This window comes from Dromaius novaehollandiae, chromosome 19, assembly GCF_036370855.1.
Source record: "Dromaius novaehollandiae isolate bDroNov1 chromosome 19, bDroNov1.hap1, whole genome shotgun sequence".
Taxonomy (NCBI): domain Eukaryota; kingdom Metazoa; phylum Chordata; class Aves; order Casuariiformes; family Dromaiidae; genus Dromaius; species Dromaius novaehollandiae.
In genome coordinates this window covers 5339005-5365680 of record NC_088116.1, presented here as the reverse complement: position 1 = coordinate 5365680, position 26676 = coordinate 5339005, and the positions used below count along the sequence as shown (strand labels likewise).

The window sequence follows — 26676 nt, the reverse complement described above, 5'->3', positions numbered from 1 at the left end:
GCTCAAGCACTCTCCCTCCTCCTCATCTGGCAGCCCATGAAGCCGCTCAAGGCCACGGCCACCACGTCGCAGCCTGTCCTCACCCTCCAGCAGATTGAGACAATTTTCTACAAGATCCAGGACATCTATGAGATCCACAAGGAGTTCTACGACAGCCTGTCCCCGAAGGTGCAGCAGTGGGACAGCAACATCACCATGGGCCACCTCTTCCAGAAACTGGTATGCGCCGTCCCGGGGCCGGCTTCGCCCCCCTCTGCGCCGGGGACGCTGCACACCAGCGCGTGCTCCGCTGGTCGGTCCCACTGCCGCCTTCCTCCGCTGCTTCGCACGGCCGCCGACCGCAGAGCGGCCGCGAGCCCTCGGGCGAGAGCCTCGGCGGGGTTTTGGCGTGAAGCGTAGGTTGGCTCTGCCTCGGGGCTGGCGCAGGTGCAGCCGCGCGGTTCCCCTCTGGGGAGAGGCAGGGAAAGTGCTTCCTCTTCGCCCCGGGCCGCTGGCTGCCCGCAGGCTCGGGCGGGCACGGGGTGAGAGCTCCCCTGGGTCGCGCTGGGCTTTGCGGCCGCTGCTGGCTTGCGGACGGGAGCGGAGGTTGCTGCGTGCCGTGCCGCGGCCTGGCTGGGGGAGGCGGCGGGGAGGGGGCAGGCTGGAGGGTGCTGGGGAGCAGCTCCAGCTCCAGCCCCTCTGTCCGGTCCCCGGTTCGCTCTGCTGCTCGCTCCGGAGCTCTGCCGGGGGGGCACAGTGATGGCACGGGGCTTGGTGTGGCCCCACCACCCTGCCGAGGCCCCGGGCTCTCCGTGCGGACTCGAGGCGTGCAGACTTTGGTTCCGTCCCCAGCTGCTTGTGATCCCTGGGGTCTGGCAGAGGGTGCGAGTGTCCCCACGCCGTCCTGCAGGCAGGGGACAGCTCTGGGCTTGTCCCTTCTGCTGCTACGCAGCCTCTCACAGTGCTGGAGGCTTCTCCATCCCGCGGGTGCCCGGCTAACCCCCTTCCCTACAGGCCAGCCAGCTCGGGGTGTACAAGGCCTTCGTGGACAACTACAAAATCGCGCTGGAGACAGCGGAGAAATGCAGCCAGAGCAACTACCAGTTCCAGAAGATCTCGGAGGTGAGCTCAGCAGGCTCTGCGCCGCGGGCCAGGGCAGAGCCTCCACAGCCTGCGTCACGGCATGGGGGCAGCTGTGGGGCAGAGAACATTGTCCCCATGGCTGAGTCCTTCCCGGGTGCCCTGTAAAGGTGCTGTCCCTGCCCTAAGCGCTGTCAGTAGCTGTCCCTTGGGCACGGCCGTCTCTGCGGAGTTGGAGATGAGCAGCCTCTGGGCAGGGTGGTGGGACAAACCCTGCAAGCTCTGGTCCCCCTGTGCAAGCTGCTTGGGGCGATGCCTGTGCAGGGGGCGGCTGGGGGGGATGTCAGACCCCGGCCCTGCACGCACCTTGGCAGGGAGCAGCCACCCTTCGCACCTGCTGCTGAGACTGTCGGAGAGGAGCCTGCGAGCACGGGCTGCCGCCTGGGATCTGGGGCAGCCGGGCTCCGGCCGGGGCGGCAGTTTGGGCTCAGTCCCTGCTGCCATCGCTCCTCAGATGCCTCTGGCCCTGGCTGCCGCGCAGCCACGGCTCCTCTCCCCCGGGGATGCGTCTCCACGCCTTGCCCCGGGCTCCCCTAGGAAACGGGGGTCTCCCTGGCCCTGACCTGTTCCCCGCTCCCTGCAGCCCCTCCGGAGCAGGAGACCTGTGCGTTCGGCTCCGCAGACCCAGCGTTGGGATGCACCGGGAGATGCTCCCCGGGGGCTGGTGGGAGGCCGCGGGGCGCACGGGGGCTGCGGGTCCCCCCGACCTTGAGCCACGACCTTCGCCGGCCCCCCGTGCCGCGGGCTGCTCTCACGGGCCTTTCCCTCCGCAGGAGCTGAAGGTGAAGGGCCCCAAGGACTCCAAGGAGAGCCACACGTCCGTCACCATGGAGGGTACGGCACGGCACGGCACGGCACGGCACGCGCCGGGCGGGCTGGGCCGGGGGCTGCAGCCTTTTGTCTGCGCGCGGGACCGAGCGGCGCGCGGGAGCGGAGCCCTTTGTGCGGCGGTGCGCGGCGGCGGCGCGGCGGGGGGGGGACGCCCCTCGCGAGGATGCCGGGGGCATGCGGCAGCCCCCCACCCCCTGCCCACCCCTCCTCCCCGCGCGCGGGCTGCGCCGAGGGGCTGGTGCCGCAGCCGGGCTGAGCTGCGAGGGGAGGCAGAGATGGCTGCGCGGAGACGGGGCTGCCATGGAAATCCTCGTCGTCGTCCGGCTCTGCTGTAACTGCACCTATGGTGAGGCACGGCGGCGGGGGGGGGCTCCCGGCGGCGGCTCCGGTGGGAGCGTTTTTGGTGGCTTGGCCCCCTCCGGTGGGGCGGGGGGGGGTGCTGGCCCGGGGCGCGCTGTCCTTGCGGGGGCCGGCGGTTGCATCGTGCTCTGCAGCCTGAAGTTGGGAGTTTCTTTGTTCGCGGCTGGATCGAATCGCCTTGGCTGCGGCGCGCGCGGCCACGCGCTGCCTTCCCCGTGGGGCTGGCGGCGGGGAGGGGGCCCCGCGCGCTCGCCGGAGGCTGCGAGCATCCTGGGGCTGTACCGCCCGTCTGTCGGGCTCCGGAGGGAGGGATGCGCCGTGCCTCCCCGCCGGCCGGTCCCAACCGCGTGCCGCCCGGCTGCCGGGGACCGTGCCGGAGAGGGGCCTGGCCAGCCCCTCCTGGGGACACGCCGGGCTCCCATGAGCTTTGTATATAGGTGATGGTAGGAGGCTCCATCCTTCCCGCGGGTCTGCAGAAAGGGGGGGACGCCCTGGACGCCTCCCTCCCGGAGGCCGGATCCTGGCTCGCCCCTGCTGTGCCTTTCCGCCCTGCCTTGGGGGCCGGCCCAGGATCTCCCCTCCCCAGCAGACCTGCCGCTTGCCGGGACGCGGGTCCTTCTCGACAGCACCCTCCGCCTGCCCCGGGCTCCTGGGGGGGAACCGAGATAGGACCCCCCCTCGGTGACTCATAGCGGCGCGTAGGAAGAGGCTGCGCGTTTCCCTCTTCTCCCCTCGCCTGCAGCCTGTCCTCGCTTGGACCCCTCGGTTTGGGGAAGTGGTCTGAATCGGAGGGAAAATCCAGATGCCTCTGTCTGGGCATAAATAGCCCGGGGAGGCGGGCAGGGTGCTGGCAGCGGCACGGCGTGCGTGCTCCGAGGAATTGCCCCCTAAGGAGGGGATGGCGAGGAACAGGGTCCGGCCTCTGGGGTCCCCAGCGCCCGTTCCCGCTGCGAGGGTTGTGGCAGGCTTTCCGTGGGAGGGAGAGGGGCGTTTGGGGGCTCGCGGGGGTAGGAGCTGTGGGCCTGGTGCCGTGCCGGGGGCAGTCCCGCACCCCTCCCCGTACGGAGCCGCGGGCCGATGGGCTCGCGGGGCGCTGGGTGGCACCCGCGGCACCTCCCGGCACAGCGCGGCCCCGGCAGCAAGAGCGGGGCCGGGACAGGCTCCATGCGGGACCCGAGGGAAAAGGGAAACTGCCGACGCTGCCGGGGGCCTCGAGCAGCTCTTCTGCTCGGCAGGCGCCTCGCGGCGAGGCGGCCGGGCGCGCGGGAAGTCGCTCGCCTGGGAGCCGTTAGCCAGCGGTGACACGCCGGCAGGGATTGCGCCAGCAGCTACTCGGCCAAGGCTGCTGCCGCTCTCGGAGGGGGATGTGTCAGCCCGGTTGCAGCAGGGATGTCCCGTGGCCTGCGTGAAATGGGGCAGAGTGGTGATGATGATGATGATGACGGAGCCCCTCTGGCTTTGCAGTCTGTGACCGGCCGGTGCGGAGAGGAACGGGAGCTGGCCCCGCCGTGCCCCGTCCCAGGGCGAGGGCAGAGCCGGCTGGCGTGGGAACGTGCCTGCAGCGGGGCGCTGCGGGACGCGCGTTGCGTGCAGCAGTTGTCTCTGCTCGCCGCCTCCCTCGGAGACCTCCCGCTAAAGGCGGCAAAGACCCTCGTGACATGGTGACCGCCAGCCCTGGGAGCAGGGCAGGACTCGCCGTGCCCGCGGCTCTGGGCTCGGCTCTGTGCCAGCGCCCAGCTCTCCGTGTGCTCTGCTCGGCGAGGGTAGCGCTCGGGTGCAGCCCCAAAATCAAGGTGTGCGTCAGGCAGCTGCCGCCGCTGGGCCCCGGAGCCCGGCCGTCCCGTCGGCACCTTGCTGCTTGTCCCAGTGTCCAGCCTGACCGCTGTTTGTCCTGCCCCCCGGCAGAGCAGGGCACCAGGCCCGGCGGGGACGAGCCGTGGCCTCTGCAGGGTGCTGGGCTGGCTCCTGCGGCAGGGCCGCGGTGGGCAGAGGTGCTGGGCCTGGCAGGCGGGTGGCTGTGACACCTTGTCTCCCCGCAGCGTTGCTGTACAAACCCATCGACCGCGTGACACGGAGCACCCTCGTCCTGCACGTGAGTGTGACGCCAGCCCGGAGGTGGAGGGTGGAGGGGGGATGCTGAGGTATCATGGGGCCGGTGGAGGCTACGCTCCCTTGGGTGTTGGGGCTGGGACAGCGTTGCCTGGCATGGAGCAGGCTCTTGGTGGCTGTGCCATCCCCGTGGCATGCTGCGGCTGGGTCCCGTAGCTCCTGGGAGATGATCACCCGGCAGCTTCTGCACCGGGAGCTGCCCATGTCCCGCGGACTGCTACCGGGGTCCTCTGGGAGCTCCCCGGGGTGGGTGCTGCAGGAGGGCACTACCCTCGGCGGCTCACCCGTGGCCGCTCTCTTCCAGGACCTCCTCAAGCACACCCCCGCCGACCACCCCGACTACCCGCTGCTCCAGGATGCCCTCCGCATCTCGCAGAACTTCCTCTCCAGCATCAATGAGGACATCGATCCGCGGAGGACAGCAGTCACCACCCCCAAGGGGGAGGTGAGGCAGGCGGGGAGGGTAGCGCCTGGGTGCGGGGCGACGGCCGAGCTCTCTGCAATCCCCTGGCTAGTGTCTCCACCCTGAGCCACCCCACAGCTCTTGGCTGGGAGATGGAGAGGGGTCCTCTTGACGCAGCCCCAGGGTGTGGGGTTGGGGCTGTACCTGGTCCTTGCTGCTTGCTGGCACCCTACTGAGAGCAAGGGGCCGTAATGGCATCCAGGGGACATGGACCTTCCCATGCTTCCCTTGGCTAAGCTGTGGAACGGGGCTGTCTCTCCCCTGCGGTTTGCTGGCCTTCTGCCCCCTCTCACGCCAGCCCTGCCTCCCTGCAGACCCGGCAGCTGGTCAAGGACGGCTTCTTGGTAGAGCTGTCGGAGGGCTCGCGGAAGCTGCGACATGTCTTCCTCTTCACTGATGTCCTGCTCTGCGCCAAGCTGAAGAAGACAGCAGTGGGGTAAGGAGGGCACCGGGCGTGGGTGGGTGTGCTGCGTGCCCCATCCTCCAGCAGGACAGGGGCTGTCTCCAGGAGACGTGCCAGCGAGGAGGCTCGGGCAGGGGCGGGGGGCATCGCTCAGCCCCTGCCTCTCGGCTGCAGGAAGCACCAGCAGTATGACTGCAAGTGGTACGTGCCCCTGGCTGACCTGGTGTTCCCATCGCCGGAGGAGTCGGAGCACTGCCCGCAGGTGCACGTCATCCCTGACCACGAGCTGGAGGACATGAAGATGAAAATCTCAGCCATCAAGAGCGAGGTGCAGAAGGAGGTAAGAGGAGGGCGCTGGTGGCCGGTGAGGTCATGGGGCCCACTGCTATGGGGCGTCTGGGGCTGGCTAGTGGTGCAGGCGTGGGCCGTATGCTGGGATGCCCATGGGGCTAGACCGTCTGCCCCAGTATGGGGTCATGGATGGGCAGCTAACGCCCCGTCCTGGGAATGGGGCACGCGGGCGATGGGGGCACCTGGGGGGTCTCACCCGTGTGTCCCTGGCCGACCCAGACCCTCTGTCCTCTCCCTGCCTGCAGAAAGCCAACAAGGGGCAGAGCCGGGCCATCGAACGCCTCAAGAAGAAGATGTTTGAGAATGAATTCTGGCTGCTGCTGAACTCGCCCGCCATTCCCTTCCGCATCCACAACCGCAACGGCAAGGTGAGGAGGGCAGGCTGGAGGCAGCGAGCTGGGTGGAGGGGGCCGTACTGCGCTGTGCTGGCCGGGGGAGTCAAGTCTTGCCCCTCTCAGCCGCTGCCTGGAGGGTCCCAGCTGGGCTCAGGCGTTCAGAGCAGTGGCTGCACCACAGACCTTCCATCCCAACCATCCATCAGTGCTGTGATTTCCGCCACCCTGGCACATCTGGGGCTCCGTGCACGGCCCCGTCTACGTACAGCTTTCTGCATCGCCCTCTCTCTTCCAGAGCTACCTGTTCCTGCTGTCATCCGACTACGAGAGGTCTGAGTGGAGGGAGGCCATTCAGAAGCTGCAGAAAAAGGGTAAGTCCTGGGCTGCTGAGGGCCCCTCGGGGCTCTTGGCCCCTGTGGGAGCTGCCCCGGGTCCCAGATCCCGTGGGCCGTGGGGAGGCCCCACAGGATTGCAGCCTGCTGCAGTCCGATCCCCCGGGACAGCGCTGGCTGCGTCCTGCTGAGGCTCCCCGCTTGCCCTCTCCCAGACCTCCAGGCCTTCGTCCTGAGCTCGGTGGAGCTGCAGGTGCTCACGGGATCCTGCTTCAAGCTACGCACTGTTCACAACATCCCCGTCACCAGTAATAAGGATGGTGAGTGTCCACCGGGCTGGAGGCCCCTCTTTCCCTCTGGGCGATTGCCTCTCCCTCCTTGGCGGGCACAGTGTCCCCAAGCAGCGTGGCCTGCGGGGTCCCTCGCTTGGAGTGGTGGCTCTGCTCGGGGCGTCCGGGCTGTGCAGGGGAGATGTACCCACCAGGTGGCACTGGTGGGACACAGTGTCCCAGCCGCATCCAGGTCTCTGCTCCCCAGCTGGCTTCACGGTCCTCCAGCATCTCCGCAGGCTGGGCAGGACCAGAGTGTCCCCACAGCGAGACCAGCCAGTCCTACTGGGAATGTCCCCTCGGGCTGTCCAGCAGCAGGGGACTTGTCCTTTCCCAGCCTTTTGGGGCAGCCCTCCGCAGGGGCTGGAGACGCTGCGATGTCACTGCAGGCGCCCGGCATCTCAGTGGTCTGTGCTGGGGCTTGCTGTGGGGGTCTGTCCCGGGGATGCCCTGGTCCTGGCGGCGTCGGAGGTCGAGTCTGGAGCCCTAATACCGTCCTTCTGCTCCCTTCCTTGCAGACGACGAGTCCCCCGGGCTCTACGGCTTCCTGCACGTCATCGTCCACTCTGCCAAGGGCTTCAAGCAGTCTGCCAGTAAGTGGGGGGTGCCCAGGCTGCTCAGAGCGCTCGGAGGGACCCGCCTGGGCTTGGGTCCAATGGGGCCCTGCTCTCCGCTCAGCGGTCCCACGGGACAGGCCGGGGAGCCAGCGGGTCCTGGGAGCTCGGTGCTGATGTCCCCTGTGCGAGTGCCAGGAGATGTCACTCAGGCTCTCGGCTGTATCTTCTTTCCCAGACCTTTACTGCACGCTGGAAGTAGACTCCTTCGGCTACTTCGTCAGCAAAGCCAAGACCAGGGTTTTCCGGGACACAACTGAGCCGCAGTGGAATGAGGTGAGAGGAGGCAGCAGGACGCAGGGAGGGGATTGTGCTCCCCTCTCCCTTCCAGCCCCGGTTTGAAGCTGTCCTGGGGCTGAGCCACCCTCCCTCTGCTCCCCAGGAGTTTGAGATTGAGCTGGAGGGCTCCCAGTCCCTGCGGATCCTGTGCTACGAGAAATGCTACGACAAGACCAAGCTCAACAAGGACAACAACGAAATTGTGGACAAGATCATGGGCAAGGGGCAGATCCAGGTATGTGCTGGGGCGTTCCAGGCTGGTGCCTGGGGTCGGAGAAGGAGCCCAACAGGCTGCTGTGCCTTTGGGAGCAGAGCGCAGGGGTCTCGGCTCCGGTTTGAAGGGAGCGAGGTGGATGGGCACGAGGGATGCGAGTGATGATCTGGGGCATCATCTCAGCGGAAGATGGGACAAAGTGAGACAGGGTCCTGGGGAGCAAGCTGGCAAAGCTGGCAGCTGCCTCCGAGCGTGCATCCGGCGCCAGGCCCCGGCACGGCTCCCGCGTCGGTCTCTGTGAGCGTGCGTCAGCCGGGGAACCGGGAGAGGAGCAGGCTGGCGCGTGCCGGGCTGGAAGCGGTTCCTTCCTGCCGGTGCGCCGCAGCGCGGCCGGGCAGATGGAGGTCGGCGCCGGCTCCGGCGAAGCAGCCGCGACGCTGGCGGCCGCCCGGCCCGGGGGGAGGGCTCCGAGCGTGCGGCCCTGCTCCCCGTGCCAGCACAGCCGTCCCTCCCCGCCGGCAGCGGCTGTCCCCCCTCTGCCACCATCTGCCTTGCCTGCACCTCCATCAGCGCTGCTGTTATGGCAACGGGTGTTGCCAGGGCAACGGCTGAGCCGCCTCGGATTGGCGGTTGCCGGGCAGGGAGGATGGAGGCCTCGGCTGCCCTGAGATGCTCCCAGGTGAGCAGGGCGGCAGGGCGGGAGGAGGGGGCAGCACGGCCCCAGGGCCTCCATCCCCGCAGCGTCCCGCCTTCGCAGGCCGCGGGAGATGGCCTGGGACAGGGCTGCCCCACGGAGTGCCTTGGGGACCTCCAGCCTGGCTGCCTTTCCTCCTCCGCCGGGGACAGCGTTGCGCCTGGGACGTGTCCCTGCACCCGAGCCCGCTTCAAAGGGCCCGGCGTCGCTGTCTGTCCGTGGGAAAACGCCCGAGGGCAGGTCCCCGGGGAGGAGGAAGGAGCATGAAACGTCGCGGCGGGGAGGGAGGCGCTACGGGGGGACAGGTCCGTGCGAGGTGGGTGACGGGGGCTCAGCTTTGCCAACAGCTTGTCCCTGGCCGAAATCACCCCCCCGCCCCCCCTCCTCGGGGACAGGGGTGGCGCTGGGCCCGGCACTGCGCAGGAGGGCTGGGGCCGGGCAGGGGCTCGGCGCCCCCGGGGAGCCAGCGCAGCTGCGCTCTCGGAAATGGCCTGTGTCAACAAACATGAGTCACGCTGGGGGCCGCGGGGGTCGGGACGGGGACAGCGCGGCCGTCTCTGCGGTGCAAAAGTCGGGGGGAAGAACGGGAGCGAGGAGGCCCTGGGGCTGCCGGTGGTGGGGGGCCTGGCTGCACCGAGCGGCATCCGTGGGGGCAGGATCGAGCTGTCCCGCTGTCACCCAGCGCCTGAGCGGGGGGCCGGGGCTGGCCCTGCCGTGGGACCCGGGTGGGCAGAGGCAGCACGGATACGGGCAAGACAGGCAGACGGGCTGCCCGTGGGCGTCTGGGCTGTGGCCAAGGCCCGGACTGTTTCCTTACCCCCTGCCCTGGGCTGTCGAGGCAGAGATGCGGCCCTGGATGGCCCGGGCTCTTCATGAGCCGCTGCTGGTCCCAGTTAGACGCTGGGAGCGGCGGCACCGAGGCGAGAGGCTGGGGCCGGGCAGAGCCCGCCGGCCGCCCTGCCGCGAGCCCAGGGCCACCCGGGAGCCGCAGCGCCCGCTCGCTGCCCGGCTTTGCTGGGGCGGCTCCCGTTCAGCCCGTGCAGATCCTCCTTCCGTTAAGCCCCACGGGAGCGGGGGGACACGGGCAGGTGGCATCGTGCTGCCGCCGTTGCCCAGGGTCACCCCGAGGATCCCGACACCGAGCCCCGGAGGGGGCCGGGATGCATCCCGTCTCCGTGGCTGGCGGAGGGAGCCCCGTGCCGCTGCGTGGGCGTGGGAGGGTGCGTCCAGGCACCGGGAAGGCTCCCGCTCGGCGTTAACCCCGTTCTGTGCGTATGCCCGAGGCCGGGCCGCAGCGGGGTAGCTGCGCCGTGGGGTGCGGGGGCTCCGGGTCCCCGGTGCGACGGGGCTCAGCCCGGCTCCGGGCTGGATGGAGCAGCCGCGTTCCCGTGCGACGCGCGGGAAGGAGACGTGGCCATCGCCGCCGCGGCTCTGGAGGTGGCAGGACTGCGGTGTCGGGGCTCTGCTTCCCCCCCGGCCCTGGCGCTGGGTCCTGGGGGGCAGCGCGGTCCCCGAGGGGCCGGGGAGGCTCAGCCCCGCCGCGGCCGGCTCTCCCGCTCGAGCAGGGAAGCGGTTAACGCCGCCGGCCTTGGCGGGCCCAGCAGCCGGCCGAGGCTCCCGGGCGGGCGGCGCGGCGAGAGTTAAGCGCGTGGGGGCCGCCGGGGGGGCCTGCCTTTGAGTCACTTCCTCGGAGGGGGAGGGAGGCTCTCGGGGCTGCCGAGCCGCCTCGCCAGCCTGGCTCACGCCCTGGAAGATGAGCCCTGCCCGCTGGCCGCCGCGCGCCTCTCCGGGCTGAGCCGCCGCCGACCCGCCGCCGCGGGGATGCCGGTGGTCTCCTAACGCCGCCGGGGCCTCCCGCTGCCCCCGCCGGGCCGTCGCTGCCGCCTCGCGTCGCCGGAGCCGGAGCGGTTGCGATGACGGAGGTGCTGGTGCAGCCGGACGGCAGCCCCGGCCCCGGGGGCGAGCGCGGCTGCCCGGAGCACACCGAGGAGCCCGACGGCAAGCGGCCCCCCAACACGGGCGCCCGCCTCTGGGGCCGGGTGCGCAGCAAGCTGCTGCGGCAGAAGGTGCCTCGCCGCGGCTCGGGGATGGAGTGGGTGGTCGTGGCGGGCGCCCGGCTCCCCTGCGCCGGCGGGGTCTGCGTTCCCGGTGGCTTTTTGGCTGGTGGCTTTGCTTGCAGGGGGGCGAATCGGCCGGGTGTGGGGTGCCTCGGTACCCCTTGCCGTGGGGATGGGGCCGTGGGGCTGCCGTGGGAGCTCTCCCGAGTAGTTAGTCCCTGGGTGCTTGTCGCTCTTCCCCTCTCCCCCCTGGGTGCCGGGGGCAGCCGTGTCCCGGAGCGGCCGGCTGGGTCAGTGCCGGCGGCCGCCTCTGCCGCGGGGTCGCAGCTGCGTTGCAGCCGCGTCGGCCGGTGCTGTCCATCTTTGGGGGGGAACAGCGCAGGGGAGGGAAGGGGAAGGCACCGTCACCGGCTGCCCTAAGCTCCCGCGAGCTCTCCCGGGGGGACGCGGGGTGCCGGGGGACCCCCCTCTGCAGGGAGGTGCTGGCTCGGGGCTCGGCTGTCCGAGGTCGGCTTGGTGACAGCGCTCGCCCGGCCGCAGGGCTGGCTGTGACGCAGCGGCATTAACCTCGTTTCTGTGCCGCTGCCGCCGGAGCCGGAGCGGGGATTAAGGGGCGGCGAGGGATGCAAGTGGCTGTAGCGTAGCGGGCCGAGCCCGGCGGCTCCCCGGCGAGCGCTCCAGCCCCGTGCGGCCCCGCTCAGGCTGCCGGTGTGCCGCGGGCCGTGCCGCCGCTCAGGCTGCGCTCAGCCGGGGCTGCGAGCTGCCGCTCGCTTGGGGCCGCGCTTTGGTGGCGGTGGCGTTCGCTGCTGCGGGGGCCGTCCTGCCCCCGCGGCGCGGAGCAGCTTAGCAACCGCCTGGTTCCCTAGCGAAGGAGCCGCCGTGCCGCGGGAGCAGCCCCTCGCCCGCCAGAGCCGGGGTGCATGTGGGTGCAGCCCCCCCGGCCCCGCAGCCCCCTGCCCTGCCGCGGCATCCTGGGCCGGCGGCGGCTGTGCCCGGCTCGGCACGGCGGGGCTCCCGCTGCCCACATGGGAGCTGCATCGGCAGCCGGAGGTGCTTCGGGGACAAAACCCGGGGATGTGGCTTCGTCTCCTTCGAGTCCGGCGTCCCGCTGTGCACGGACGAGCAGCAGGCGCAGGCGGTGGGGAGGAGGCCCGTGGTGTCCCCCGGCCATCGGAGCCTCCCCGGAGGCAGCTGGGATGCTCCTTGCCTCCGGCCCCGGGGCCGAGGGGCTGCCTCTTGCAAGCAAGCGCCTGCAGAGCATTCGGCAAAACGGGATGGCGGCAAATGTTTGTGGGTTTCGCCTCGCCTTGGAGGAGACCTGGGTCGCAGTGCGGCCTCGGTGCCGGACGCGGATGCCCCGTTGCTGAGAGGCCGCTTAGGCGCAGGAGCGAGCAGCTCCGGAGAGGCACCGGACACCCAGCACCTCCGAGCGCCTTGCTCAGCATCCGGCACGGAGCCGCCGAGCGGGGCCTGACGCGCAGCCGCGCCTGGACGAGGTGGGGCAGCTCGGCCGGCTCCCGCGGGGACGCGCCGGGACCACAGCGGAGGGAAGGCAGGCGGTGGCAGCGCCCGAGCCCGGGCCTTGGCGGTCCCGGTGCCGCCCGGGCAGCAGGTACCTCGGGTGCATCCCACGTCCCTCCCGCGTGCAGAGCCTGAGCGGCGGCCACGGCTTTGCTTCCTGCGGGGTTTGGCAGCGTGGCGGTGCCGCCGCCTGCGCCAGGGAACGGGGCCGGGCTCGAGCATGCGGGGCAGAGCCACCGTGGGGACCTGCCCCCCACAAGTGGCCTGGGCCAGCTCCGGTCCCGGCAGCGGTGCCAGTCGGGGCAGTGCCGGGAGGCAGCTCTGCGGCGCTGGCGGCAGCCGACCTGGCTTTTATTAAGGCTTTGCGCGGAGCCCTGCTAAAACCCTTCCAGATGTGGGCTGCCGGGGCTGTTGCAGCTCGGGGGACCCATGGGATGGGGACGGGGAGGAAGCGCGCGTTGCTTCCCATTAACCCCACGTCGTGGGGGGCGCGGGGCCGGGCACGCGCCGTCCCTCGCCCGCGCAGCCGCGTCGGGGAGCTGGGCAGCACGTCGGTGCCGTGAACGGGCTGCGCGGGGACGAGCGGTGGGTGCCAGGGCTGGGGAGCAGGGTGCTCCCACCCAGTGGGTCTCAGGCCCCGTTGTGCCGGGGGGGGCTGCGGCTGTGCCATGCGGGCCCCCGCGTCCCCTGCGGCAGCCGGCGTGCCGCGGTGGAGGGAGGGACGCGGGGGACTTGGAGCGGCGGGGCTGGAGCTGGCTGCAGCCTCGTGATGGCTGTGTCCAGACCTGCTGCGGGGCCCCGCGGGAGCCCAGGGCAGCTGTAGCCTTCCTCCCCCTCCTCCCCCTCTCCCCGCCGCTGTTCCCATCCACCGCGGGCTCGGTGGGCATGGGGGAGGCGCGGGGCTCGCCGGGGCGCTCCCGCGCGCTGGGGCGCCGGTGAGGGATCCGTGTCCGGAGATGTTCCTGGGCCACACACGGGAAGCCGCAGCCGGTTCACGTGGCACCGGGACCAAGCGTTCGCGCTTGCCGCCGCTCGGCCAGGCCGGGGCTCGCGGGCACAGCACTGCTCTCAGCGGGCTGGGGGCCAAGTGGGGACCTGGTACCCGAGCAGGGACCGTGGGGCCGCAGGGGCCCTCGGACAGCACAGAGCAGCTTCGCGGGGCGGCCAGCAGCTTGGGCAGGGCAGCGGCGGCTCCGGGCCAGGGCAGTGGCCCAGATGTTTTTTCCCATGTCCGAAGCATCTCCCGAGCCAGCAGCCGCTGGAGGAAACTCCTGCGTCCTTGGGCAGTGACCCGCCGCAGCGGCGCGCTTGGCGCGAGCCTCGCCTGGTAGCTGTGCGTGCACCCCCGAGAGCCCCCGCCGGCCCAGCCTGTCCCGTCCCCTTCCCCGAGGGGACATCAGCGCCGGGCTCTGTCTTGCTGCCTGCGCCATGCGTTATGCGGATCGATGGGGACGGATCGATGCCACTAGCTGGGGACCAAAAGCCCCGGAGGGCAGCCGGAGCGAGGGCCGGCGTGGCGGCTGCTGTGGGCAGGAGCAGAGCCCCAGCCCTGTCCCCGGGGAAGGGGAGCTGGTGCCCCGCGGCCACCAGCCCCCATCGCCCCGGCTCCGCTCCCTGCCCAGCCCAGGGGCCGGCCGGCACTCGCAGCTGGAGCCCATCATCCCGGCTCGGGGCTGAGCCCACCGCCCGGCCCCTCCGGGGGCTGCCGTCACCTCCAGGCTGGGCCCCCGTCACCGGGGTGCCGGGACAGCTCTGCGCGCCCTCCGGCCGGGCGCCGCGGCACGCGGCGGGGCCTTGGGAACGGCAGCACCTCGGCTGCGGCCGCCGGGCCCGAGGGAAGTGCCGCAGGGTCCCCCGCTAGCCCGACAGCCAGGAATAGCAGAGCCGCCATTCCCAGGGGTTATAAATAGCCTTGGCTATCGGGAGATGTTGTTTTCCTGCATGGAAAATGCTGCCCTGCTTCTGTTGCATTAATCTGCCCCCAGAAATAGTCGTGATTCTTGGAAGTTTCTCGCCGCTCGGGTCTGCACTGAAGTCGCCGCGGGGGCTTTGGGCTGCTTGTGGGGCAGGCGGGGAGGGAGGTCTCCATCCCTCCGTGTCCTTAGGGCAGAGGGGGTCTGGCAAGTGCGACCATCTGCAGGACGAGGGCCTCAGGGCCGGTGACGAGGCCCCGGGCACGTGGGGGCTGCGCGGTGGGGACCTCACGCGCCCTCTCTCCCCGCAGCTGGACCCGCAGGCGGTGCAGACCAAGAACTGGCACATGGACGTGATTGAGATGAACGGGGTAAGCGGTGGCCCGCGGCGGCGGGAGGGGAGGTGCCGGCCCCCGCCCTGGGATCGCGGAGCGCGCGGGGTGGACGGGGCCGTAGCGGGGGCCGCGCGCCGCGGAGGTGCGGGCCGGGGCCCACCCGTGTCTCCCGCAGATCAAGGTGGAGTTCTCCATGAAGTTCACGAGCCGGGACATGAGCCTGAAGAGGACCCCGTCCAAAAAGCAGACCGGCGTCTTCGGAGTCAAAATCAGCGTGGTGACAAAGTACGTCCCGGCCCGGCGGCTGCTCCCGTCGCTGCGAGCCGCGGGGTTCGGGGGGGACTGCTGCCCGGCCGGGGCGGCGGGGCTCCCGGGACGCCGTGCTCACGCCTCCGCTCCCTGCGCCAGGCGCGAGCGCTCCAAGGTGCCTTACATCGTGCGCCAGTGCATCGAGGAGGTGGAGAAGAGGGGCATCGAGGAGGTCGGCATCTACAGGATCTCCGGGGTCGCCACGGACATCCAGGCTTTGAAGGCCGTCTTTGACGCAAGTGAGTGGCTGGCGGGGCTCTGTCCCTCTCGCCGGCCGGCAGCCGCCTTGCTCCGGGCGCTGCCGAGCCTGCAGGGCTGTCGCTCGCCGGCTGAGCTCGGGGTGGAAGCAGCGTTTCAGAAAGCCTGCGGGCAAAGCGGCCTCCCCCCTCCGCGCCAGGGCGGCCGCCCCCGCCCCGCCAGCCCCCGCGAGGGAGCCCGGCGGCCGCGCTCTGCCCTGACCTATTTTCGGTGGTGGTTGTGCGCTGCTCTCTGATCCGCCTCCACGCCTGGCCGGCTCCGGGGGAGACACTGACTCCGGGAAATGTTGCAAATGGATTTGCAAATCGTTCCGCGGGCCGTCGCCTGGGCAGGCCGGGGCCGCTCCGCGCGCCCGTGCCCATGGCTGAGCGTCACTCACCGCCGCGGGCGGGAGCTGGGTTCGCGCTCACGTTACCGCTCTCCCTGGGCTCAGCAAACCCCATGGGATCCCGGTGCATCTCCGAGCACCAGCCCCGAGCAGGCGGCAGGGCTGTGGCTGCGCTGTCCCTGCTCCCGCAGCCGCGAACCCGCGCGGATCGGCTGGGGGGATGCAGGGGAGGCAAAGGCGTCACGCGCGGGTGCTCTCCGGACAGATAACAAGGACATCCTGGTGATGCTGAGCGACATGGACATCAACGCCATCGCTGGCACGCTGAAGCTGTACTTCCGCGAGCTGCCCGAGCCTCTCCTCACCGACAGGCTCTACCCCGCGTTCATGGAGGGGATCGGTAGGTGTCTGGGATGGGCAAGGGCTGGGTGCCCAAGCCCGGCTCTGCTTGGCATCGCTGCCCTGGGGCTGGAGACTCCCAGGGTCCTTCCCCGCGCGGCCGGGCTCGGCAGGTTGCTGGAGGCTGGGCACCCCTCGGGGCGCCCTGGGACCTCTCCTGGCAGTGGGGTTAGTGCGAGACTTGCTGATATTCCCCCCCTGCCCCGTGACGCCCAGCCACCCGCGTGCGCCTGTTTAGTGCTCCAGTGACCGGGGCGCAGGGTCTGGGCGTCCCGTTCTGAGCTCTCTCCTTGTCGCCAGCCCTCTCCGATCCTGCTGCCAAGGAGAACTGCATGATGCACCTTCTCCGCTCGCTGCCCGACCCCAACCTCATCACTTTCCTCTTCCTGCTGGAGCACTTGAAAAGGTAACAGCTCGGCACGCTGAGCGGAGCACGCGGTGGCTCCCGGGGCCTGCCCAGCGCAGGCGGGACGCGTGTAGGACAGGCCCTTCTCCCGGCCTTGCCGTGGGGCCAGGGCTGAGAGCGGAGCTAGAGCTGCCGTGGGGTGAGCGCGGTGCCCGCGGGAGGCAGACGGTGCCGCGCTGGTGCAGCACAGGGCTCCGGGCGGGCTGCCGGGGCCGGCAGCAGCAGCTGCTTTGGGCAGGCTGCAGCGTGGCCCTTTGCCTCCCCAGCCCCTCCGAGAGGTGGAGGCCCAGGATGCATTCGTGGGCTGCAGTGTGGCTTGGAGAGTCTGCTCCGGGGCGCTTCGGTGCTGGCTGGGTGCAGCCCCAGCCGTGTGCCCAGCCCCAGCTGTGTGCCAGCCCCATCACCCTGGGCTCTGGTGTGTTCGTGGGGAGCAGTGGCCACAGGTTTGCTCAGGCTCGGGCACCGTTAACCCCTTTGGCTGATGCTGGTGCTCTCCCCGGGCTCCCTGCAGCTCCTCTCCGCGGGCCCTGGGGGATCCTGGAGGGATCCCGGGGCAGTTCTGCGTAGCGCAGCCCTGCAGAGCAGCCCCGGGAGTCCCGGGGACGCTGCTGATGGTGACGGCTGAGCCAGGCCGCTCACGCAGGGCCGCTCTGCAGGCAGCACACGTCCTCTGGCACGACGCAGCTCTTGGCTGCCTCGGTCCAGCTGTGCAGCTGGTGAGATGAGCGACCGGCTGGCCTCGGTGCAGGAGGAGGTGTCAGTTTGGGGCTGTGCAGTGTCACCCTTAGCAGGAAAACTGCGTGTCACGTCCCTTCCCACCACTCCTGGCCCCGGCAAAGCAAGTTGCAGTAATTCCCGTAACTTGCCTGCAGCGTGTGGCCAAGCCCTGGGGACGCCCCGGCTCCCTGGCAATGCCCGTGCCCTGCACGGAGCTGCGGTGCTGGGGCGAGCGCAGCGACGCCTGGTTTGCCCCGTGGGCCCCGTGGCTGTGTCCCTAACTGTGCTCCCATGCCTGCTTCATCGTGGCCGAGCCTGGCTCCCTCCGCAGCTGGGAGAGTTCCTCCGAGCCCGGGGAAGGGCAGTTGTGGGTCCCAAACCCTGCCGAGGGCACAGGGCTGCACAGGGCCGCCGTCGTGCAGGCAGGAGCTGGCCAGGGAGCTCGCCTCGCGTTTGGGACCGGCGCTCGCGGCTCATGTTACTTGCATCATGAAACGTTTTTCTCTGGTTTGGCTAAAATCAAACAGAAAAAGTGATTGCTGCTGGGGTGGGGGAGGAAAATCCGTTTGGTTTCCATGCTGAGAACCGGGCACAGCCAGTTCCCACATCTGCTCCCCTGGCCGGGGCTCAGCGGTGCAGCCTGTGCCGCGGAGCACAGCTGGCTCCTAACATGGCAATGTTGTGGCCCCCGTTCCCTTGGTGAGGGCTGGCTGCGGTCCAGGGGGCCGGGGGGGGTGGGGGCGTTTGGGGGAGTCGGTGCAGAGAGGCCCAGGCTGGTGCCGAGCTCCCCGTACCCTTCGGGGGCTCGGGAAGGGTGGAGGCTCGGCAGCACGTAGGCGAGGGCTTGGTCACTGCCACATCACAGCCGGGGCGCGCAGCCAGGCCCGGCCGGCTCCAGCGGAGGCCGGGTCGGGGGCAGAGCTGCCTGCCCTGCACCTGGTTCTGCCGGGGGGGCTGCGAAGGGCGACCGCAAGCAGCCGCTGCCCCCAGGGGCTGGAAGCCGGGAGAAGGGAGGTGAGCGCTCGTCCCCCCCACGGCTGCGTTGCTCTGGGGGAACGGCATTAGGAGCTCACGCTTGCTCTCTCCCTGCCCTGCAGGGTAGCTGAAAAGGAGCCCGTCAACAAAATGTCACTCCACAACTTGGCCACAGTCTTTGGGCCGACATTGCTGAGACCCTCGGAGGGGGAGAGCAAAGGACACCTCACCCTGGCCTCTGACATCTGGTCGCATGATGTGATGGCCCAGGTAAGGCTGCGCGGGGCGTGCTGGCCGTGCGGGACGCAGCCCCCACCAACGCTGCCCTGCCCCGGCCGCTCGCTGACACTCGTGCGTGGTCCCAAGGCGAGGAGGGGAGTGGCCCCGCGGTGCTGGGGCAGCCCCAGGACCCTGCTGCACCCTCGCACCCATTCTGCGCTTCCGTGGCTCACGCTTTCGCCGTGTCCGTCACCCCAGCCTGGCCAAATCCTGCGCAGGCCCGGAGGGCTGCAAGATGAACCTGCTGCCTGTCACAGGCTGGGCCAACGCGGAGCTTCCCCCCAAAGCACTGTTCTTGGGGCAGCGCTGGGACGGGGCCTCGTCCTCCCAGCTCGCTCACCGGCCCCAGCCTGGCCGCAGAGGCTGGCCCTGCCCCCGGACAGCCCTCGCTGCGCGTGCTCGTCCCCGTGCACAGGCCTGGAACCGCGGGGGCTCTGCGACCGACGGCAGAGCGTGGGCTTGCGGGCGCAGTGCTGCTGCGGGCTCACGGGACACTCCAGGACAGGCCCTCCGGATGCTCACGGGAAGCGGCGGGCGGCTGGAGAGGGAGGAGGGTTTTCCCTGCCTGTCTGGGTGGACTTGTCCTTCTTCGCTGGAAACGGCAGTGCAGAAACAAACTGGGACCTGGCAGCTCTGGCCCTTTCTCGCCCTCTCCAAGCACCCTCCGTTTGCCTCCCACAGGTCCAGGTCCTCCTCTACTACCTGCAGCATCCTCCCATCTCCTTCACCGAGCTGAAGCGCAACACACTTTACTTCTCCACGGACGTGTAGCCCGCGGGGGGGAGGCACCAGCCGCGAACACTCCCAGCCTCCCTGCCGGGGCACACGGACTGGCTCGCAGCCCCCCAGGGAGAACAGCCCGGACCCCGGCTGGTGCCGGACCCCGGCTGGTGCCGCCTGCAGCTCCTGTACAATCGCGTACCAGTGGCCCGGTCGCGCCCCAGGCGCCGTGCCCCCCTGTAAAGTAGTCGTGTCTTATGTCCCTTCTTGTGTTCAGGAATTGTTTTTATGTATATTTGTTCAACGGAAGAGGTAGTGACTGACAAGGGCTGTGGACAGAGGCTTCCCCCTTGGCTAGTTTTCTCCTGGATTCCTTTCTGCCCTCTGACTACGACCGAGCGTCCTCACGTCTCGCCCAGCTCGAAGACTGCAGCGTCCCACGAGTGCCTGTTTCTCCGCCCGGCTCGCCTGCCCCATGCCTGCATGTGCAGCACCGGCTCGCTTCAGGGGCTGGGAGCTCAAGGGCTTCCCTCCCCGGTGACAGTGACGACCAGCTCCCTTTCGGCTTGCTGCCTGCGCAAACGTTGGACCCTGCGCATGGACCCTGCTCTGCCCTGAGCAAACCTATGAGCGCGAGAGCACAGGAGCAGGGTGCTGCATCCTCCTCGCCACGTCTCTTCCAGGTGCTTTCAGGCCAGTTCCTCTATAGCCCTTGTGTGTGCTTTGCCTGTGCGTGTGTAGCATGGTGGTTACTTCCCTCACTGTTTCTCGTCTCCCGAGCAGCGTTCTGGGGTAACCTGCTATTCCACGGCTGGAACGAGAGGTGCTGTGTCGGTCCTGAACCATGGCAGGCTCGAGGGAAGGCCAACAGGGCCAGATCTGCTCCTTCTGGCCACAGGCTGACCCCAGACCTGCGTTCTGGCTCACAACCATCAGGGCATGAAGGCTACAAACTTCTCCAACAAACCCTAGTGAGGAAGGGAACAGGGTTTAGGCCTCGTTCTTGCCAAGCAAGAGGATGCGTCTCTGCCATTTCTGTACGTCCGTATCTCTGCCTTAGCTGTGCGCGCATGCCCCTCTCCAGCCGAGCACTGCCAAAAGGGTTACTGACTCCTGGCCACAAAATCCGCTGCAGCCTCTTGCTGCAACCCAGCGGAGCAGCTTGCCACCGCCACTGGGAAGGGACAGTTTCTTTACCCTCCTTGGCTGTTCCCTGCTGCCCTGAGCACCAGGCAAACGGAAGCAACTGGCTCTGCCTCGGTGCTATTTGTGCTTCAAGTGGCCAGCGACCCAGCTCAGGGGACCCAGAGGCAGGAAAGCCTGCTTGGCTTGGCCCTCAGTGCTGGAGGCAGACGTGGTTCTTTTGCGCCCTTTCTCACAAAGCAGTCGCTGCTGGGCCAGGCACGCCCAGCTGGGCCAGCTCCGTTTTAGTGAACAGCACCAGCTCTGGACCCAAAGGCTGATGGCTGGAGCTGCCAAGCAGTGTCCCAAGGCAGTGCCGCAGCTTGCGTGCACTGGCCACCAGGCTCTGCCCCGGCTGCCTGTGCGCTTGGCTCCCGTTATGTCCCCACCCTCCCATGCTTACAGGTAGGTGCTGGTACCTTTGGGACACAAATCCTTTCGCTCTGTGAGCCGAGTCTGTGTTCTCGTGGGAAAAGCCCCCTCCGCAATCGCGTTGGCCCTGTACTCTCCTGTGCCAAATGGAGATGGACCAGAAGTGGCCAAGCGTATCCCTGCTTACAGTGGTGTTGCCTTTACCCATCTGACTAACAGACTGTTCAGGTAGAGCCCATCTGCGTTCCACCGATGCACCAGGTATGTCCCAAGCCCACCTCCCCGGGGAAGGTGGCACCTGCCAGCCCCGTACCAGCAACGCAACTAAAGGAGGGGAGGCCTGTCGGTCCCCCTCTAAAGGGCTCACACTCCAGACCCTACTCCTCTTGACTACCAGCTAAACAGAAGGGAAACAGCATTGTAGGAAATAACCAGGTGTCTTCCTTGGCCCTGGACCCGGTAAGGAGGCTGAGTTTTAGATCTGACTGCACAAGGGATCCCTGTGTGTGTCTGATTTGTTACACGTATCCAAGTCTCTGTCCATGATAGTGTCATTCCAGATGGAGACTCTCTACAGCCAATTCCCCTCCTGCGTGTCGGTGGCTGGAGGCCTGGTCCACACAGCCCTGCCACAACAGGCTGCAGCCGTCCCAGTGACTGGCTTTTGTTCGTCCCTACAGAAAGGAAAGGAGGGGGGATGGACTTTTGCAGCTACAGGTAGAATAGAACTGTTAATTAATATTTGACTTTTAAAAGTTGTTAAGGATATATTTTTGTGTTCTGTTTCAATTTCTGTAGATTATAAACTTTAAATGGCTGTAAACCATGTGAGGAAAAAAAGGTTAATAAAAATGCAAAGCCCCAACAGTTGCACAAAAGAGCCCTGTGGTGTTGCTGTCTGCACTAACTGATCACTGTGGCATCGTAGCTTCTCTCCCTGACATGGGAATCTTGCTATTTTGTGTTCTGAGCCAGTGGTACAAGCACCGGCATTGTGCCAGGCAATCTTTTTAAGAGAGATCTTATGGTTTGGGCTACATCCTTGCATTTCAGTACATTCCGGAGGAAAAACCTGGACTGTCTGGAGCCAGCCTGTTTAATCAGCCCAGAATTACTCAAGCTTCAAATTCAGCTGACTCGCACAGCTTTTGGCCTGAGGATACTGGACAGGCGCAGCAAAGGAGAGCAGGTGATGTGGAAACCTCATCTGACAGATCACATGGTGCTGCCTATGTGGGCAGGGGAGACCATACACCTCCAAACTGAGCACTTATCAGCCAAACCACGCTGCTGGTGTTGCTCTTCCAGGTAAGCAAGTGCTGTCACTGGTCTGGGACGTCAAACCATGGATGCGCAGAATGGGAAGTGGTGGGGGGAACCCCCGTTAGGGGAGTACACTGAACCTGAAATCCCAATGCCTCTAGAACACAAGGGTGGGTATTCGCCCTTGCAGAGTGGCTTAAGGAAGATTAAAACCATTCTAGACGATTCTAAGTTTAAAAGTTATCCCCTGAGGCCTGACAACAGGCGTTTTAGCGTTTGGGTATAAGAGCAAGATACCTAACATGAGCGCAAATTGAAAAGGGAGCAGTTCCCTCAGCTTGCAAACAGGTGGTTTGACTTCAGCATCAATGTTTTGCAGAAATACAGCAGAAATGACTCTTTGATTTACCCAGGGTAACATTGGGGCACTCAGGGGTGGTGCAAGAACGTCATGGGAAACAGTTCATGTGCTAAGTGAATGCCTCGCTATCAGTCCAACAGTGTTACAACTCTGCTTTCTAGTCTAGCCATCAAGCTGCTGGAACTAATGGTGTGAGCCTGTAGCAGTTACAGCAGTAGCAAGATTATTTGTACTCCCACAGTGAGGTTAAATCAGGCTAGCCAAGTGGCTATAGAGAATTATACTTCTGCAACTACCTCTTTTTTTCCCCTTAAACTGTTTTGTTCATCTGCCAGTAACCACACAGTTCTAAGCCTAAGGATTCCTTTTTGCTTTTCCCTTTAAAACATGGTAAAGAAATCTGGCTCTCATCTCTGTACTTGAAATAAGACAAGTTGTACAGATGGTGGTTTGTCTTCAGTTGGTATTTTAAGAAAAGCCTGGAACAAGTATTTCTCCACAGGATCTTACCTCTCCCCAACAGAGTAGCAAGCTGCAAACTGATAACTGTTAAACACTTGCAGCATGTTCAAATACACAGTAACCTAAACCACTGCATTTCTTTACAAAGACTGTCCTCCTGCCTCATTCAGTGCTAGCAACAGATTTAATTAAAATCAGACCCAAAGGATCTAGAAAGCTCAGAGTCCAGGCTTGATTCCTGGAAACTGACAGTCAGCTGATCCATACTGGTGATACTGCTCGCTGCGTCTGGCTTGCTCCATCCTCACATACTCCTGCAACTCTGCCTGAAGCAGCACGCCAAGGCTCAGGGCCAGATTATTGTTAGTCATTCAGGAAACGCAGCCAGGGCCCTCCAGCTTGTACTGATCAGGACTCCAAAGGCAGTGGAAAGGTACGGCTGATGGTTCCTCTGCTGCGATGCAGGCTCTTACCAGCAGCACTGGAACAAAAGGGAAACTTGCCCCAAGGGATCCCGCTGTTACCGTAGATAGTAATCAATTGCTGCGGAGAACGCGGCAAATCCACCACATCCGATAACGCCTGCCTTCAAGCCAGCTGCAATGCAAAAGGGATTGGAAAGAATGAGAAAATATAGGAAAGATATTTTTCCTCCCAGTAACTAGCTTACACTGCTGGCTGGAAGAGCTTACACCTGCAGGAACCTCATGGTCCTCTAGCAGGGAAAGCTGGCACCGCCACTGCCCGAGCGGACGGGGGTAACCTGGCACACGCTGGACTTGCACTCCCAGGGCTGGACTAGCTCGACACACTGACTAGCCTCTGTGTTGCCAAGTCTCCCCCCAAGGGTGAGAAGAGAAAACTCTAGTGGTCATGGCTGATTTCAGTGCGCTCTGATCCGAGTGCTGCAAGCATCTTTGTTGTTGGACAATAGATGGATAGGAAGAGCAGCTACCGCTTTAAAAGCTCTAGGAGGAATAGGTTCAGGATAGACACAGTGTAACAAGCTCAAATAGGACCGCTTTCAAGAGCGCTTTCTTTTATTTTATGCTGTTTGGACCACTTTTTGTTTGTTTTTTAAAGGAGAGGTGAGAGAAGTTTGATTTTTCTGATGAGCAGAGCAGCCCTCTTCCTACCTGCGGATTCTCTCCGGCTGTCATTACCCTCAAGGCTTCCCAGAAACATCCGTACTAGTGGCTGATGGACTAAAATCCCAGTGCTCCTGCTCTCATACAGTCAGGTGGAATTGCCCGTTTGATTTGATCTCAGGGAAGGGAGGATAGCATTTTACACACTGTTCAAGCTAACAGAGTTTCCTGTCAGTGAAATACTATATATGAAGTAGAGCTCTGTTAACACAAAAGCTGTAACTTCAGTGAGTTGTTCACTATGTATTTTTGGCTCCCTCCCCATGACACCATAGAAGAGTGTGGATAGCAAAGAGCATTTTCTGATTTACTTTCAAGTCACTTCTGTTGATTTTTCTCGTATCTTGCTGTGCTGTATGACCAGCCTTCCCTGCCCACACAAATCTTTCAAGCTGACAGGAAAGTGATGGAGATAGCAGTTCTGCCAGTTTGGAGTACTTGCTCACATTGACATCATCACAACCCCATGCAGAGATTTGTGCGTTGCCTTAAAAACACTGCTTGCTACTTAATCAAATTACAGACTTATCACAGAAACAGCTCATAAGCAGGCACTACCAACCTCTGAAGCCGATTGCTCCTCCTGTGATGCAGCCACTAATAACGCTATTCTTCCAGTCTGACTTTCCACGATACTGTGGAATTAAAAATCAGAGTCAAAAAGCAAATACGGAATGAACACTCAGTATCTGTGCTGATGCCAACAGACATTAAAAGCCTTTCCAGTCACTTCTCAGCTGAAGATGTTTTTCCCTCTGTTCTCAGCAGATGGCCCCCTGCATTCTCAAATGTAAGACTTTCGGGGGCGGGAGGAGGGGAAGGAATGGGTCACTAGCAGAGGTAAGTCATATCCGTCTGGTGCAATGCAGTGCTATGGCAAAGATCCTCAGGTGATCTGATACAGCCCCCAGAACACAGTGCTGTGCAGAGGTGCCAGCTCAGAGATTTTTAAAGCACTATAACCATGCGAGTGCAACACTGAGCCTGTCCACACAGCCCATTTCTCAGCACAAGCACGGGCCGTTGCACCCTGCTGACGAAGATAAACTATTTCCAGAGGCAGAACATACTAATTTTTCACTGGTGCAGAGATCTCTATGTACTGCTCCATTGTGCAAGTGAATACGCTTTTCTTCTAGATGAGCTAAGAAATAATTGTGCCTTTGAATTAAAAGGCAGCACTGAAATTTAAAACAGGCTAATTTTCCTATTTAAGTAAATGGCTGAGAGATTTACCAATGAGCTGCACGAGGTCATTTTTTGCCTTAGGGGCAGGATGAAAAAAGGCCCGTTACTTAAGAATTTCCATCAAAGGATCCCTTTCTGCATCTGGAATTTTTATAGGTTCAAATTACCAGGTTGCAAGTCACAGACTGATGTTTTAAAGTAAAAACAAGTAATTGTACCTAGGGTTTCAACAGTACTGTTTATACTTGCCAATGCACTTGGGCCTTGAACTGACAAGCACTTCATTATCACACGGACCTGAAGCAGAGTGCACTTCTGCTTATTCCACCAGAGAACAGCAGTTCTGAAGTCACGTCTCAAAGCTGAAAAGCTTCACTGGCCAAGAAGCAGAACAAACTTTAGCCTATTACTGCCTGTGCCCTCTCCTTTTAAAGGGAAATACATATTTATTTAGATCTACATGCAAGAAAACGCTTTATAATGCTGAGGAAATCGCCACTCACAGACTCTACCAGACATTCGGTGCAGGAGAACATGGCGCCCACAATGGCGAAGTTCTTGGCGTAGGACATGCCTCGCTGCCCCATGTCCTTGAGGACCTCCTTTGCGGTTGGGGTGCGATACGGATCCTTGGGGTCGAACCCAACGTTGGTGTCGATGCCTGCTGTGAACACGCCGAACGCGCCCCCCAGGACAAACCCTGCAGAAGACAAAAGGGAGAAGATGAGCCTCTGCTAGAGCAGGTGCCCCCCAGGGACCGGAGTAGCTCAGGTCCGGCTCCCCCTCACCGCTGCGCGGCCGGGCCTGTCCCCGGAGGCCGCCGCCACCCTCCTTGCCAGAGGGCCGGGGAAAGGCTGCGGCACCTCTTCGTCCCCAGGCGGGGAAAGGCCGCGGCCTGGGGGGCTCAGCGGGAGGGGGCAGGCCGAGGGCGCCCCGTGCTGCAGCCTCCTCGCCCCCCCACGCCTTCCCTCACGCCCCGAAGCCCCCCGCACCTCCCACGCAGGCCAGCGCCGCCTTGAAGGCGCAGCTCTCCATGGCCCGCTCCACCATCTTCTGCTCCTCGCTCTTGGGCGGGCTGGGGATGCCGCCCAGGGCGGCGGGGTCCCAGGCGCGGGGCCGCCGCTGCTCGCCCACCAGGTGCTGCAGCAGCAGGCTGTACTGCAGCGGCGGCGGCGCCCCCCCGGGGCCCTCGGGGGGCGGCGGCGGCGCCATGGCCGGCCTCGTCTACCCACGGATTCAGCCCGGCGCGGCGGCGGCAGGGGACACGCCGGTAACGCGCCCTGACCTTCGCCCCTCCGCGAAGCGCCCCACGGACGTTGTAGTTCCGCTGAGGGCCGCCGCCGCCGGCGCTCCCTCGCGCTTTGTCCCCGAGAACTACAACTCCCGGCAAGCTCCGCGCCGCCGGGCGGGCAGGGGTGGAGTTGGCCGCGCGGAGACTCACGGGATTGGCAGTCCCCTGGGGTGAGGGGAGAACTACGCTACCCGGCGTGCTCCGCGGCAGCCCCCTGGCGGCCGTTAGGACCGTTACAGGTGAGGCGAGGGCTCCGGCTGCCAGAGCATCCTCGAGAGGCGGCAGCGGCGGCGGCGGCTGCAGGTGAGCGGCGCTGGCGCTGGGGCAGGCCGGGGGGGCTGGCCCGGGGCAGGGCCGGGTCTGCGGGAGGGCTGAGGAGGCGCAGCGCGGGGCCGAGTCCCTCTGCCCCGGCTGAGGTGCGGGGAGGGGGCGGGAGGCGCTGCGGTGTGCACCCCCCCTTCCCACCTGACTGACCGCGCCGGTGTCTGGGGGGGCAACAGGTCCCAGGCCCCCGCGCCGCGGGGGCGGTTGCCGGAGACTGCCCGGGAACGGGACAGCCTGCCCGGGACTAGCCCTCGAGCCGTCAGGACAAGCCCAGAGCGTGGTCTGGTGAGGGCGACGCGGCCCCGCAGGTAATATGCCTCCACCGTTCGCTGAGGTGGGAGCAGAGCCTGGGCGTCACCGCCATCGCCACCGCAGAGGCAAAGTCCTACCAAAGTCCTTCTAGAGAGCGACGGTTCCTCGCTGTAGCGCACCGAA

General features: G+C 65.6%; 2 protein-coding genes across 4 annotated transcripts in view; one reads left to right on the top strand and one right to left on the bottom strand.

The window, feature by feature from the left end:
• The window catches only part of ABR (ABR activator of RhoGEF and GTPase), a 41630-nt gene extending 20546 nt beyond the window's left edge, over window positions 1-21084 (top strand). For all 3 annotated transcript variants that reach the window (XM_026101400.2, XM_026101398.2, XM_026101399.2), the window contains 20 exons: window positions 34-219; window positions 994-1101; window positions 1893-1953; window positions 4350-4402; window positions 4724-4864; window positions 5197-5318; window positions 5460-5625; window positions 5882-6004; window positions 6267-6342; window positions 6519-6623; window positions 7151-7225; window positions 7425-7522; window positions 7629-7760; window positions 14236-14295; window positions 14435-14544; window positions 14668-14807; window positions 15420-15554; window positions 15854-15959; window positions 17774-17921; window positions 18612-21084. In XM_026101400.2, coding sequence (XP_025957185.2) covers window positions 34-219; window positions 994-1101; window positions 1893-1953; window positions 4350-4402; window positions 4724-4864; window positions 5197-5318; window positions 5460-5625; window positions 5882-6004; window positions 6267-6342; window positions 6519-6623; window positions 7151-7225; window positions 7425-7522; window positions 7629-7760; window positions 14236-14295; window positions 14435-14544; window positions 14668-14807; window positions 15420-15554; window positions 15854-15959; window positions 17774-17921; window positions 18612-18701 — 2235 coding nt within the window. In that variant the 3' untranslated portion in view covers window positions 18702-21084. The remainder of the gene's footprint in view (window positions 1-33; window positions 220-993; window positions 1102-1892; window positions 1954-4349; window positions 4403-4723; window positions 4865-5196; window positions 5319-5459; window positions 5626-5881; window positions 6005-6266; window positions 6343-6518; window positions 6624-7150; window positions 7226-7424; window positions 7523-7628; window positions 7761-14235; window positions 14296-14434; window positions 14545-14667; window positions 14808-15419; window positions 15555-15853; window positions 15960-17773; window positions 17922-18611) is intronic.
• Window positions 21085-22273: 1189 nt separating this feature from the next.
• TIMM22 (translocase of inner mitochondrial membrane 22) lies at window positions 22274-25950 on the bottom strand. The gene is made up of 4 exons (XM_026101402.2): window positions 25619-25950; window positions 25130-25326; window positions 24001-24073; window positions 22274-22887 (listed from the first exon to the last, which is right to left on the bottom strand). Exons 1-4 carry the CDS (start codon window positions 25836-25838, stop codon window positions 22811-22813), a joined length of 567 nt encoding a protein of 188 aa, XP_025957187.2. The 5' UTR covers window positions 25839-25950; the 3' UTR covers window positions 22274-22810.
• Window positions 25951-26676: the final 726 nt, after the last annotated feature.